General features: G+C 31.7%; 1 protein-coding gene across 33 annotated transcripts in view; it reads right to left on the bottom strand.

The window, feature by feature from the left end:
* Rims2 (regulating synaptic membrane exocytosis 2) overlaps positions 1 to 14,166 on the bottom strand; it is a 418,336-nt gene that overhangs the window by 273,293 nt on the left and 130,877 nt on the right. For 15 of the 33 annotated variants that reach the window (XM_042673043.1, XM_042673042.1, XM_042673052.1 and 12 more), the window contains exon 1: positions 5,380 to 5,501. The exons of the other annotated variants lie outside the window; for them this stretch is intronic. In XM_042673043.1, coding sequence (XP_042528977.1) covers positions 5,380 to 5,501 — 122 coding nt within the window. Of the gene's footprint in view, positions 1 to 5,379; positions 5,502 to 14,166 lie in introns of those variants that run through there. 33 annotated transcript variants of the gene reach the window in all.

A 14,166-nucleotide genomic window follows, 5' to 3' on the forward strand; every position in this document is an offset into this window, starting at 1 on the left:
TCTCTCAAAAGAAATAAAAACTTATGCCTACAGAAAAGATTTATACAATACAGAATATTTATGATTAGAATACTATTTGGCAACAAAAGCTATTTATGTATGGCATAGTATGCATGATTTTTTTAAATTTATGTTGAGGAAAAAGTCTTACAAAAGAGTGCATTCTATAGGATACCAATTATATGAAGTTCCAGAACATACAAAGCTAACTGTTGTTTTACGTTGCAATATTTGGTTCTGACATAAGTGGGTATTGACTAGGAAGTAACATGAGAGATATGTGTGGGAATTCAGAAGTTAATAAATATAAACTAACTAACTCAAGGAGTTCACTGTATAGTGAATACCAAATAAGTAGCAGATTATAAATAAGAGCACAGCTCCTGTATTCAAAACTCCAAATGTAAAACTATAATATACAATAATAAAAGCGAGGCAATCATTACTTAAACATGAAAGATCTCCTGACCATTTTCCAATAGCTGTATTGCTCATATTTCATAGAAAAGTAATGAAATGAGAGTTTCTAGGAGTATAAGCAAATATACATCCTAACTATAATTTCAGTAAGCCACTGGTCTTAAGTTTAGTCATAAGTAAAATGACAGTAGTGAAACAGAAAAGTTGTCATACTGTGTTTCATAGAAATCAAGGCAAGACTCATTTCACTTTCTAAACCAAGGCTATTTCACAGATTAAGACTTTATGGAATGTCCTCTGCTTTAAAAGGGATGGTTTGGAAGAAACTAGACAAAATAAAGGACTCTCATATTTTAATATACTACAAATTTGATATTCAGTGGCTTTTTCCATATTATACTCTGTAAGAAATGTTCATCCATATTCCTGACGCACTTGAAAATTTTCAAGTCCAGAAGCTATCCCTAATTGTACATCAATCCTAGAAATTATTTCTAGAACAACTTATTTTTATAATCCACAAATGGATATATGGCTAGGCTGTAGCACCATAACACAAATGAAATCAGTTCATTTAATATTCAATAAATAACACCAGAATTTTTAAAGTTTGGTAGTAATTATCTTCTTTAATTTTTCCAGAAGTTGAAACTAAAAATTAGTCAATATTTACCTGTAATTCATAATCTAAAGCAATCTCTTAATAAAGTTACTTCACTAAAAATAACTAAAGACCAACGACCAGTATCATATTAAGTATTTATATTAAAAACTGAGGTATAAAACTAAGGTCTAATGTAAACATGCTAATAAAATGGTGTGCATATTTCGATCAAAAGTCATTATACTCTGGTATCCAAACAAGCAGTTGTACTAAGTTAAGCTTTTATGCCTATAATAATTACTATATGCACTTAATTTTGTATGTACATATTGTGTATCAGAGTATGCATGCTTTACAACTCAGAATAGAATTTTCATAAAATATGTTCCCAAAATGAAATGTGGTTTATAGTATGATCATACCAAGTCCAAATATTACACACTGTGTAGATTACATCCTCAAGGCTATGATAAGAAAGCATGCTATTATTTCAATGGCAAAGTAGTCATTAATGCACTACTGTGATTAGTAAGTGTGTATTCCAAAATTTTGGAGCACAAATTAATGATTTCAACATTAGCCAAAGCAATAGAAAATTCTATGAAAAGAACTAAGTACTCTAACCAAAAATACTACCAGACTAAATAAAGATTATTCTGTAAAACTGAGTTTATTTCAAACAATATTAATGATTTAGAACAATGGCAATGTTCACTGGAATCTATATACAGTTAGTGAGTTTAAGTTTTATAATTTATTATATTACATACGTTATAATTATACATAATGACAGTCCTGCAATTTACTGTCAAATCATAACATTTTTGAGAAAAGATGTGGCACTAATAATGATCACTAGAGGATGGAAGACATAATGTGGGACTCCATGAAAACTAGATTATACAGTTTCCTACTTGCAATTAAAGATACCAACAAATACAAATATTCCTTGTTCTACTAACTTTTAATTTTATTGTTAAGTATTAAAGTTATCATATCTCATCATATATACTTGCAAAAGAAATTAAACACTGCATTTACTATCTATTCTGAGTAAATTCCAGTTCTAATATGCCCCTCTCTGGCCAGAACAAATTCACTGTTGCACATTTAATGACAGGGAAATAATTATATCTAAAATAAAATGCAAATTTATTTACTGTACAAGAAGAATTGCTAAAAACCAACAATGAAAAAATTTGCTGAGAATATTAAGTACATTTTTCCAATATTTTTTACAAAAATCATCATCATTGCATTCATTTTAATGCTGTTCAAACCAATTGATAATGTAGGAATCTCTGATTCAAAAATCACATTCTTCTAGTATTTGAATATATTTATGTTTGCTTCTAAAGACAAGATCACAAAAATTACATTTCATAATGAATTCAACATTTTAGTTATTTATTGCCTTGGTTAAGTCATTTAATTTGGGGAAACAAAAACAAGTTTACAATGTGAAGACTTGATAAAAAGAAGTTAAAGTGGCATCTCATTAAAACCTCTCAAGTGGATTTATGTAGGATACACATTATTTTTTCAATTAATGCTGGATTTTTGGATGTTGCATTTTAGCTGTAGAGCAGAGGACATACTATCACCTCCTTTATGCACTAAAAAGGTACTTAAGGACCAGAAAGACAAGAGAATAAAGCTAAGAATTTTCCGTCTCAAACACAAAGGTCATGCTACATTGCTTCCAACAAAAAGTTTAAAGTATTCCAGTGAATAAAATTTCCATTATTTACTAGAAAATAAAATGGTTAAACTATATTAATCACTAATTGAGTGATGTCACACTTACAATGTTCTTTGTATACAGGAAATCTTTCACTTTTGAAAAGTTGAACTTGAAAATGCATTGGCACCTACCACAGGAGATTTTCATTCTTTAATCTTTCATTCCTACATATCATGGCAGTCAACTGTCCTATCATCTAAAACTTAATGTAAGTTGAGTTGCAGATTTAAGGATATGATTGGTTCCCAAAGACAAGTTTTGGTTTCCAAAAATACATCCTAAAACAAGTATTGAATATTACATGTCAATGATCCCTAAATTAAGAGATTACTATCCATAAAGTAATAATCAAAACTGATTTTCATATGTCATAGTTACATAACTGATGCTTTAAAAACTCAAAACCTTTAATATGACGAAGTCCATGAATTCATAAGCCTCATTATTTTAAAAAAAAAATCTTAATTGTACGACTGCAGTTTCCAATGACATACACAGGTCATTCTTCCATAATTTTTTTTTCAAAAGTGAGATTTTAGTCTTTTTTATTTTTGTGTCAGTGTTAATATCTAGGAATTCAAACCTTCTATAAAATAAAGCAGAATAAAAAGTTTAAAAGACATTTTTATCTAATCTGAACACTAAAAATAAGCAAAAGTAAACTAGTAGCATTAATTTTTCATTCTACATAGTTACAGAGTTATTATTTTTACAACTTGTTTGAACTTGCTCTTAAAAGTAAATCAAATACTTGACTGTTCATGAAGTCCCCAGTCCCAATTTGTAAAATGACAGCCAACAGTTAAAAACATCAGGATATATTTTTCTAAAGCAGGATAAATTCATTATAGAATGATTTGATAATTGAAAAAATAATAAATTCATATTGAATAGTTGATCATTGAAAGTAAGTTAAAGAAGATTGGTCTTGTTGAAGCCCTAAGCACTTTTAAATTTCAGGTTTAATCACAGTAGTGGGAACTCAGATTTTAATTAAAGCATTAAAATTATGAACATGTCAACAATAAAATAAACTCAAAACCAAGGCAAAGGCATAGTTTATAAGGATGTATGAATTTTCCCAAAAAATAAACATTCTAAAAAATATTTAAACCTATACACATTCATTTTTAAAACAAATTCCTTTCATTGCTGTCAAAAGCACAGTTTCTATTGTGAATATGAACCTAGTCCTAATGAGAATAAATTGTTGGCATAAAAATAAGTAAAATTTTAAAGAAGAATTATAATGGAGAAGTACAGATTAGAAAACTCTGGTAGCTCAAAGTCATGGAAAATTTTAGAAAGCTACTTTCTTTATTAAAAAAATAACATGGAATGCATGCAATAATATTTTTCATCATAAATTGCAGACAGTAAAGCAATGTATTACTAAAAAAGAAAATAATACCTGAAAATACAGACAGCCTATTATAAATTATGCTACCATTTTGTATGCTGTATTTAAATTAGTCTGAAAATAAAAATGAAAAAAAACAATCCAGTTCATTAGGCAAACCTACACTGACGAAAACTTATTTTAAAAAGATACATTATTTCATATTTAAGGAAAAGTCATAAATATATTCAGCATCAGTAAGCATTTAATTGCCAATCATTTTAAAGCCTCTCTTCATTTGCTGAATTAAGAGACATATTGTATAATAGTTTTTTTTTAATCTCTGGAAGAGACTGCCCCATAGTGTTCAGAGATTCTAAAAGAAAAGATCAACAAAATCACTCAGTATTCTATGCACTCATAGTTACCATTGATTTCCAGAAGATTTCAGTGCATTATCATGTTCACAGAATTTCTTTCCTGTCTACTTCCACATGTATTTACTTAAAATTGTCTTTTTATACTTAATATATAACAGGAGAAAATCTTTCAAACAATTTACATAAGGAAAGAAGAGGGTAATAAAACTACATTTTAAAAGCTTTCTTCATTAGAATATCTCTATTAGTGAAAGCCAGAGAAAACCACCTAAAACATATGTTCATAATTTAACAACCCACATCACAAAAAAAATGACCAGTTGGAAAAGCAATGGAAATGTATAACAATGAGTCCTTCCAAACTAGCCAACCTAATACAAAGCACTAGCAGTTCTGCCATATAGCTAGTTTAAAAGTGATTGTTGATCTACCCTGCAGAGAGAAATGTCTTAGACCTAGAAATCATCTTCTGCCTGTTTTACAAGAGCATGCATGATTGCTAATTCACATTTTTCAACAAATCACATACGATTATATAGCCACATCCTTATATGTGCAATGTAATCACTGCCGTAATTATAAAAAAAATCTATCAAGCATTTAAGTTAATCATTTTATTTATTAGAAAAGGAATAAAAAATACAGTTTGATATCTGTATTGTATTTCAGAGGTCAATCTACTTAAATTTAAAATATTTCTTGCACCTTGAAGAAGGAAAGATTATTTTCTTTCTTAAAATCAGATCAAGAGCAGTAAATAAAATTTGCATTTTTAGTAAAAAGACAGCACCCTTATAATACTAATATTTTAATAAAAAGCAGTTTATAGACATATAAGATTACTGTTCTGAAAAGAATAATATTAAAAGAAAATACAATTAGTTCTACTCACCTTGCATTGTTCAGTGTTTGTCCAAAAAGCTCATTTTGTAAAATATTTGGTGGGGATGAAAAAACCCCATGAAAATGAGATAAAACAGAATTGCAGACTTGGCGCAATGTCTCAAATTGCATTTTCTTTCTTTTCCCCCTTCTCTTATTTTTCCTTACCACCTGTCTTTAAAGTCAGCTATTTGCAGACACCATCAAATAAAAACATGTCAATCAAGTTCCATATTTCTCCTGAGCTCTGTAAAAACTGTGCTTAAATGAGCAGAGGTTGATAGTTAATTGTACAGTCATTATTCTTCTAATTCAGTCGTAAAAGATTCAGTACTCGTGCAGCTTTCGGCTTTCTCCTGACTGTAGCAAGAATTCTAAACAGCAGTAAGCTTTTTGGGCATCCCCAGCTGAAGTGTGAAGCTGAGCTGCTTTCATGTACTCTACTCATATTTCTCTAAGCCTATTAAAAACACGCAATGAATAGATGCTGTCGTCAGGAGTTTCAGCACATCTGGCTACCAGCAATAAAATCTCAGAAGTAATAAAAATGGGGGCAAGGTATCTTTTCAATGTCGCTATGGAAAAAGGAAGAGAAATTGTGCATTTCTCCAATCCCTTTTTCTTTTCTGAAAAATGAATGACTCCAGCAACACAGTCTATCTCTTCAATGTGCAAACTACAGCATAGGACCAGAACACTCTAAAAATAAGTGGTATATTCTCCTTTTGATATCATGAAGCAATAAAAAATATGATAACAATAAGGCTTTTATCATCTATGTTTATTATGTCATACTTCTAGAATGGGGTACATTTAGAAAATATGTATTTGGTCATTTTATTTCTAATTTAATTTTATAAATGTCTTTATGTACTTTTAAAGAAAAGCAAAAAATATTCACCCAAGTTCTTTTATAAACATCATATATAGTGACGACATAACTGGTCATGTAATTGTAGAAAAAAGTATATCTCAGTTAAAATTTCATCTAAATAGTACATTTTAAAGGCTTCTGACAAAGCAAAAAAAAAGAGAACATCACTACAGACACTTTTATCAACTACTATGAAGTTTGTTTTAAAAAAATAGTACGTCATGGTGCCTTAACAGACTATTTCTTGAATGCTCCAATAGCCTCAGAATACCCCTACACCATCATAATTTCCAGTGAGTAGTTCTGTTTCAGAAAAAAATATTGTGTCATTCTATATTCAGTGGCATACATTCATCTTGATGTATATGTGAAAAAAACATTTTAAATGCGGTAATGCTTAATGTTTTCAGTGATCTTTAATTTAATCCTTGATGTTTAACACCTTCGACCTCATTGGTCCTTCAACTCTTTGCCCTCATCCTCTCTATTTTCACACACACACACACACACACACACACACACACAATCACTGTAAATACGTAAGAACTTAGATACAGTTTATAAAATCTCGTAGATTCTCTTTTAACATGAATAAACATGGTCACAAAAAAAGATAAGCCACATTGCGATTTTAAGCAACTTCCTAATATCTTTTTAAACTAAGATACTCAATTATGGGTTTGACCTCAACAACTACTGTTCCTATTTTGACTTTTATTTATTATTTCTGATTTTATAGGTGTACATAAACCTATTTGTCAAAAACATACACATACATGCATGTACATGTAAATCAAGAAATATTTTTGGTTCATAAAGCATTTCTAAATTTGTTTTTAATATTCAGGTAATATTATATGTGTTAATGCTATTATTATTTTAAATACTTAAACTTTAAAATAGGTCTTTAATGGATTAAAGATTGAGCAGTATATAAAAATAGAATTTGAGTCTTTAGACTTCATTACCTATGCTCCTTCCCTGACATCTAACTTCTACCTGTAGGTACACAATTTGATAAGGACCCTCACACACATAAATGCATAACTAATATCAACAGGCCAGTCTCTATACACTATAAGAAAATTATCTGCCAGTGGCCTAATCAAAGATATTTCCATTAGGTCAAACATATTAATTTCTTAATTGACAGGACCTTTAAGTGGGTTTTTTCCATTTACCTCAAACAAAAGCAACTCTATATGCTTTACATTTTTAAGCTCTGATTAGAAGCTGACAATTAGTATCTAAAGCAGGTCAATATATATAAATGAAAATATATCTTTAAAATTCTTATTTTCAAGTTAATTACATAGCTCACACTATGATGAAAATGTGTGTTCTTTGTGGATAAATTTAATTTTTATAAATAATCAAAAGCCTTTCTGAATCAAGTCTACTAATTAGAGTGCTACCAAACACTCTTCGGTGTTTAAATAATGTTTCTTTTAGGTTTCAAAACTAGATATGAAGGAGAGGTCATAGAGTCTCAAAAATAGTGTTAGCACTGGATGTTTCACTAAAATGAGTCTTAAAAATAAGTCTTTCAACTTATGTAATTGTAACCCCTTCTGTACAGTATTTTCACAATAAAAAAAAAATTGACAATATACCAACTGTCTTCTTTCAAGAATTAGTTTTCTATCAATTCCTACACAGTGCTCTTACTACTGGCCTCTTAAGTTTCTCTTAGTTTCTCCAATCTTAGTTAACTAAGAGTCCAGTTATAAAGGACCATCCTAGATTTAAACTCTAGAATGAGCATGACCAGATTCTTCATTTAGAGAGTAGAGAACCAAAGTATGTGAGAAACCAGTTTTGTAAATCCCTTAGTTTTGGGACTGCTAGCTCCAAGTACATATTCTCCTAACAACTACCAAAAGAACCACAATCTCAGGAATATGTATGAATATGTATAAAACTTATCATTATAGATATATTCAGAATGAAAAAATGTTTATTGCCTTGGGATTCACATCTAAGCTTTCAAAGTGCTATTATTAATAGATATACATTAAACCTTTTGTATAACTACTCAAAATTATTTTTAATTATGAATAATAATCATTGACACAATTACATGTGTCAGTAAAATACAGGAATAAATGAAGTTTGTAGTAATACTGGCCTCTAAGAGTTTTTATGTACAATTCTTGCTTTCATGAAATCACTCTCTATTCATTACATTATGAAAAAGAAAGGTATTATCACCCAAAGACAGCCTTATTCCACAGATAGGAATTTATTTCAGGCATCAGAAAAACAGTCTTAGAAACTTTAAGAATATCAGTATGTATTATTTTCCTTCACTCTAGTAAATTCTCAGAATATGTGGTAGACCTAAAATCTAGTAACTATTTTTCTTTTCAGTACACATATATTAATTGTACCAAGCAATGAGTTTAATTATGACATTCATACCATACTCTGACAATAACCACACACCCATTATCAGCTCCTAATGTTTTAAGATCAATTATCTTCTGTGCTAAAGAGAAAGTTATCTACATCAAAGCATAAATGTAAAGTTCAACACTGAAGTACATTTGTTTGCTTGGGGTTAATGTTGGTTTGGGGGGATTTTTTTTGTTTTTTTTGTTTGTTTGTTTGTTTGTTTTTGGCTGCAAAAAAGCTTTATTTCATTTGGTTTAAGGCTTCGGAAGTACTCCAGGGTGGTTAGTTAAGAAGCTGCCCAGTTAGAACATGGAGGCATGGCTTAGCTATTGGCCAAAGAGCCAAAGGAGAGTGTGAGATCCTGAGTTCAAGCCCCAGTACTGGTGCATGTGCATATGGACACACGTGCACGCACACACAATTATTTATATTAATTCATGTATTACATAAATTTCTCATACATTAGAAAATATTCCTTACCAACTATATTGTACTTCAATTAAATGTGCAGCAACTATTAAACCAGCTGCTTCGCCACTGAGTATAAATGGGAAACAGTGTGTTAGAACTGAGTTTGGCTGTTTTACATTGCCTACCTTCTTTCTTTTTATCTCTCCCTGTCCACATTCTTAGTCCGTCAATATGGCTCCAAAGGCCATTATAGAACTATTATAACTTCCTCTCAGGACGCTCAGCTTAAAAGCAATAGTAAGGTCATTCCAATGGGCTTTCTATTGCAATATAGGCTGAGGTCTTTCGAGAGCTATTGAAGAGTAGACTTGTTAGACTTAGTCTTATGGAAAAGGTTCAAGCAAGTGCAATAAACTATCATGATGTTCTTAAAAAGTCCTCAAACAGAGGACATTAGGCATACAGACAACAAAAGACTGAACCACACAAAAGATAAGATTAGTGGATTTATAAAGTTCTACCAAATTTTGTGCTGAACCCAAATACCTTCCACTCCATCATGCTAAAATTACAAAAAGGATTATATCAGATTCATATCTCAGATTTCCCAGGATGTTAGTTCCCACCTATCTTTAGTAAGACTCTATCTTCCTGCAAAATGATCTCCTTGACAGATGGAAATATCCAGGCATTGCATAAATACCTTCACAGTCCTCGAACTCTCTATTCTTGGCATCCTCTAAAGTGGTCTGTACTCAATATAAAGCCACTTCCTTTCTTGGAGTCCTTAGACTGAATTCCACTTCCCAACCAAAGGTGGTAGGTGAATCATAAGGCTACAACAACTATACTGTGATATGCATGTACTAAAAAAAAATCTTTGTTCAAACTTCATTCATTCATTCAACAAGCATTTATTAAATACTAAATTTAGTTTCACGGGCACTTTTGTAATTTATAGAGAGTCCATAGGAAACATGAAGAAAAGCAGTCAGGATGAGAGAAAAAGAAAAGAAGAATGCCATCCCAGCTTTTCTTGGAGTTTTAATCTGTAGAGACTAGTGGGCAGGGCAGATACTAAATAAGTGATTGTATGTGTTACTGAAGAGAATTTGAAATATGTAGCCCCAAAATAGTTTAGAGAAAGTCTTCCTGGGTAAAGATGAGAATCATGAATAATAAATGTTAGCCTAGTCAAAAGTAGAACAAAAGAGTATTACATACTAGATACTGAATGTATGAAGGTCAAGTGGTAACAACAATTATAGCAATGTCAATACAAAGAGAAAACAAATAGCTAGAAAAAAAAAAAACAAGAGCCACATCATATAGGGTGAAAATTGTTGAGAGTCCTCATTTTTTGTAAATAAAGTTCATGAATTGTCCTGTTTTCTTAAAACAACCCTCTTTTGCATCAAAAGATACAGTACGTCAAAATGGACAGAACAGAAAAGACTTAGGACTTAAAAGGAAACATAAATGAAGAAATAGAACTATAATTATAAAAAGTTACCACATTATATGTGGGTGCAGGTATATCACCTAGAAAAACTGAACACCACATAAAAGGCCACTTGGCTTAGAATAAAGTGATCTTAGTATAATGGGGGAAAAGGATCTAAGAAGATACATATTGAACCTACAGTACTTAGTGAATGGCCACAGGAGTGTGCAAAGTTTAAGAGTAGTGAAAAATGACTGTGGGGGAAGGGAAAGTGGGAGAAAAATGAGTGAGAGGCCTACAAGTTTAACAAGAAATGTACTTACTACCTTACTTATGTAACTATAACCCTCTGTACATCACCTTGACAATAAAATTTAAAAGACCAAAAATTTGCAAAAAAAACTGACTATGCTCTTAAGAAACCAAGCATATAGTCTGGAAATCTGATGAGATAGAATGTAAAGTAAGACTAGGTTGAGGGAGAAGGTAGAGAAAGATCACTGGTTGAATTTAATGTGAGTTTGTGTGTGTGTGCACATGTACATGCATGCATGTGCATGTATGCAATTGGATTTATCACTCTAGAGTTCCAAAGAGAGGAAAAGAATTCTCAGATGTAGCTTCAGAGAGTATTAGCAAGTTAGTCAAACAAATGAGAGATCAACCTAGAGACAAAATTCAAAATGAAAGTAAAATAAGAGGTCTAAAAGAATAAGTTCTACATTAAGCCAGCAGGTAAAGAAGTCAGCGAAAGAGACTGAACAGAAGCCAAAAAAAGTAGGAGGAAAATAACAAGAGTGTGGTGACCTACACACTAATAAAAGATAGCATTATAAAAGAATAATATCATCAACTCTATGTTATATATTCTGTCATCCTGATTTTAAAGAATTGTAGTTTGTAGCTCTTTGCTTCAACACAATTCTCCTGAAAATAGCTCAGCTGGCCTGAATTCACTCACTCCATGGGACCCATATTCAGCCTCTGAAATGATCTGAGAATAGACATCTCTTTAGTTTTTTTTAACTTGATTCATTCTCTTAAGTGAAAAGTAAGCAAACAAAATTTCAATCTTTCTTCAACTGAGCCCTTATGCATATAAACTCGGGGAAATCATGTATTATTTCAATCCAATTCTATCAACTAAAAACTAGAATTTGCCTGGCCTCATGAAGAGCAAATACCCAAATTAATCAGAGATCACAGCTAATTGAGTGAAGATGATTAAGGACCCAATTTGAAAACACAAAAGAAAATAAAGCATGATGTATAAAATATCTATTCTATTAATTTTGAATCTAGCTTACTCTTCCTGACCAGCTCCTTCTAATACCTAGGTTTTTATTTTATTACTGAGTATTACAGAAGTTCTTTAGTTCTAATGACAAATAAATAACATTATATTAAGTGAGGAAACATTGGTTTTAGTACTATATTAGTTCTTTTTTTTTGGGGGGGGGGGGGGGTCCGGTCATGGGGCCTGAACTCTGGGCCTGGGTGCTGTCCCTCAGCTCTTCAGCTCAAGGCTAGCACTCTACCACTTGAGCCACAGTGCCACTTCTGGCTTTTTTTTCTTTTTGCTTATGTGGTGCTGAGGAATCGAACCCAGGGCCTCAGGCATGCAAGACAAGCGCTCTACCACTGAGCTACCTTCCCAGCCCCCACTATATTAGTTCTTATCTTAAAAGAACTGCCTTTGAACATATATCCCCATCCAGGTTCTACTCTATTTTTCTTTGCTTCACAGTAAAATGTCTTGAAGACCTTGTATAAAGTTTCTGTATTTCCTTCGTAATTTCAAATCCTCCTCAATTTAAACTAATCAGGATTCTATCTTTAATATTTTATTGAGATTACTCTCAACAACCAGTATCAAGTTAAACAGACAATTTCAATTTTTTTTATCATAACTTCTCTTCAGCAGTTGACCCTAATGCTAGGTTCTCCATGAGTCTAAAACCCATTTTTATTCTTCACTCCTAAAACCATTTTCATTTTTTATTCCTGGAAAACACTCTCCTATTTTCTTCTTACTTAGTTGTAGTTTTTCTTACATATTTACCTGGCTCTAGCTCCTTTCCAAGTATTAGGAATATACTGTTAAGTCTATATTATGGCCCTTCAGAGATTTAGTCTTGAATCTCTCCATTTATAACATAGGTCCAATGACTATAAATATCTTAAATATTTTATAGTCTCTTATTGTGTGCTGGATCCAGGGTTTGGACTCTTTAACTTAGAGCCTCACACTCACATTGGGGATTTTTGCTCTTCTCTGGTGAACTACTACTTGAACCATGATTCTAATCAAGCATTTTGCTGCTTAACTGGAGCTGGTTTCACAAATTTTTCTGATCAGATTGGCTTTAAATCACTATCCTTCAGACCTCATCCTCCTGAATAGCTAGGATAACACGTATGAGTCACTGGCAGCAGGCTATATTTACGTTTTTACTTTATCTTCCCTAAAATTCCACACTCATTTATCTACTTGTTGATTTGACACCATCAATTGGAACTCAAGTGTGCATCTCAAATATAAAATAACAAACAGAATTCTCAATTTTCTAACCCAAACTTCCTCATCCCTAATTTTCCCTGTCTTAGAAAAACATCACAATGTATCCATGATATCCTTTACTTTCATACTCTACCATACATATTCCAAGTATCAATAGGTTCTATTAATTCTACCTTTGAAACCAAACAAGTGCCATCAATATTTTCCATCTCACTACAATTCCAGCTCAAGCTGCCATGGACACAGACTACTTCAAATATGACCTAAATTCTTTCTGTATCAATCTTGGCCTCTACCACCTAGCTCTACATAACAGAATAGCCATATTTTAAAAGAAGAAAAAAAACACACCAATAAGCATGCTTCTCTCAGGCTTAAACACTACAATATCGGATCACATTTAATAGACTAGTCTCTCCTATGTCATAGAAAGGAGGTAAGATACATTACTGCACTTGTTTAAAAATCTAAATTAAGCTGGGCACTGGCAGGTCACACCTGTAATCCTAGTTACTCAGGAGGCTGAGATCTGAGGATCAGTTTCAAAGTTAGCCCATAAAACTCCCCATGAGACTCTTAAACCCAATTAACCCCTCAAAAACTGGAAGTGGAGCTCTGGCTCAAGTGATAGAGTGCTAGCCTTGAATACACATAGGCTCAGAGACAGCTCCCAGGCCCTGAATTCAAGCCCCACAAACAACCAAAATAATTTTAAATTAAAAGTACTATGTGTACCTGTCAACAAAATGTATAAAAGAAAATATATCAACATAAATAAAAAGAAGTCTTGGTCATAAGATCAATTATAAATCTCATATTTTCTGAGAAAAGCAAGATCAAAATATGTTTTAGTAGAAAGGCAAAATATTTCAAGCACAAAAGTCAAATCTTCATTGTCTTCAGCTTTCTCATGAGTAATGCTTAGTAAAGGCAACCAAAAAAAAAAACCAGTTTTCTTACTACTTTACTGCTAAGGATTTTCAATCATAGCTTGAAAACTTATAATTATGTGAAATATCTCATGCAAGTAAGGTGTAAAAAGCAGTTATTTTTACATCATAATTTTTATTTTCTATACCACAGTTTTGGTTATACAAGAAATGTGACCATGTTTTTTCTAAGAGATGTAACTAAAATTTGTTAATCATGCTCT

Source organism: Dipodomys spectabilis, unplaced genomic scaffold, assembly GCF_019054845.1.
Source record: "Dipodomys spectabilis isolate Male_0828 unplaced genomic scaffold, ASM1905484v1 ptg000783l, whole genome shotgun sequence".
Classification (NCBI taxonomy): Eukaryota; Metazoa; Chordata; class Mammalia; order Rodentia; family Heteromyidae; genus Dipodomys; species Dipodomys spectabilis.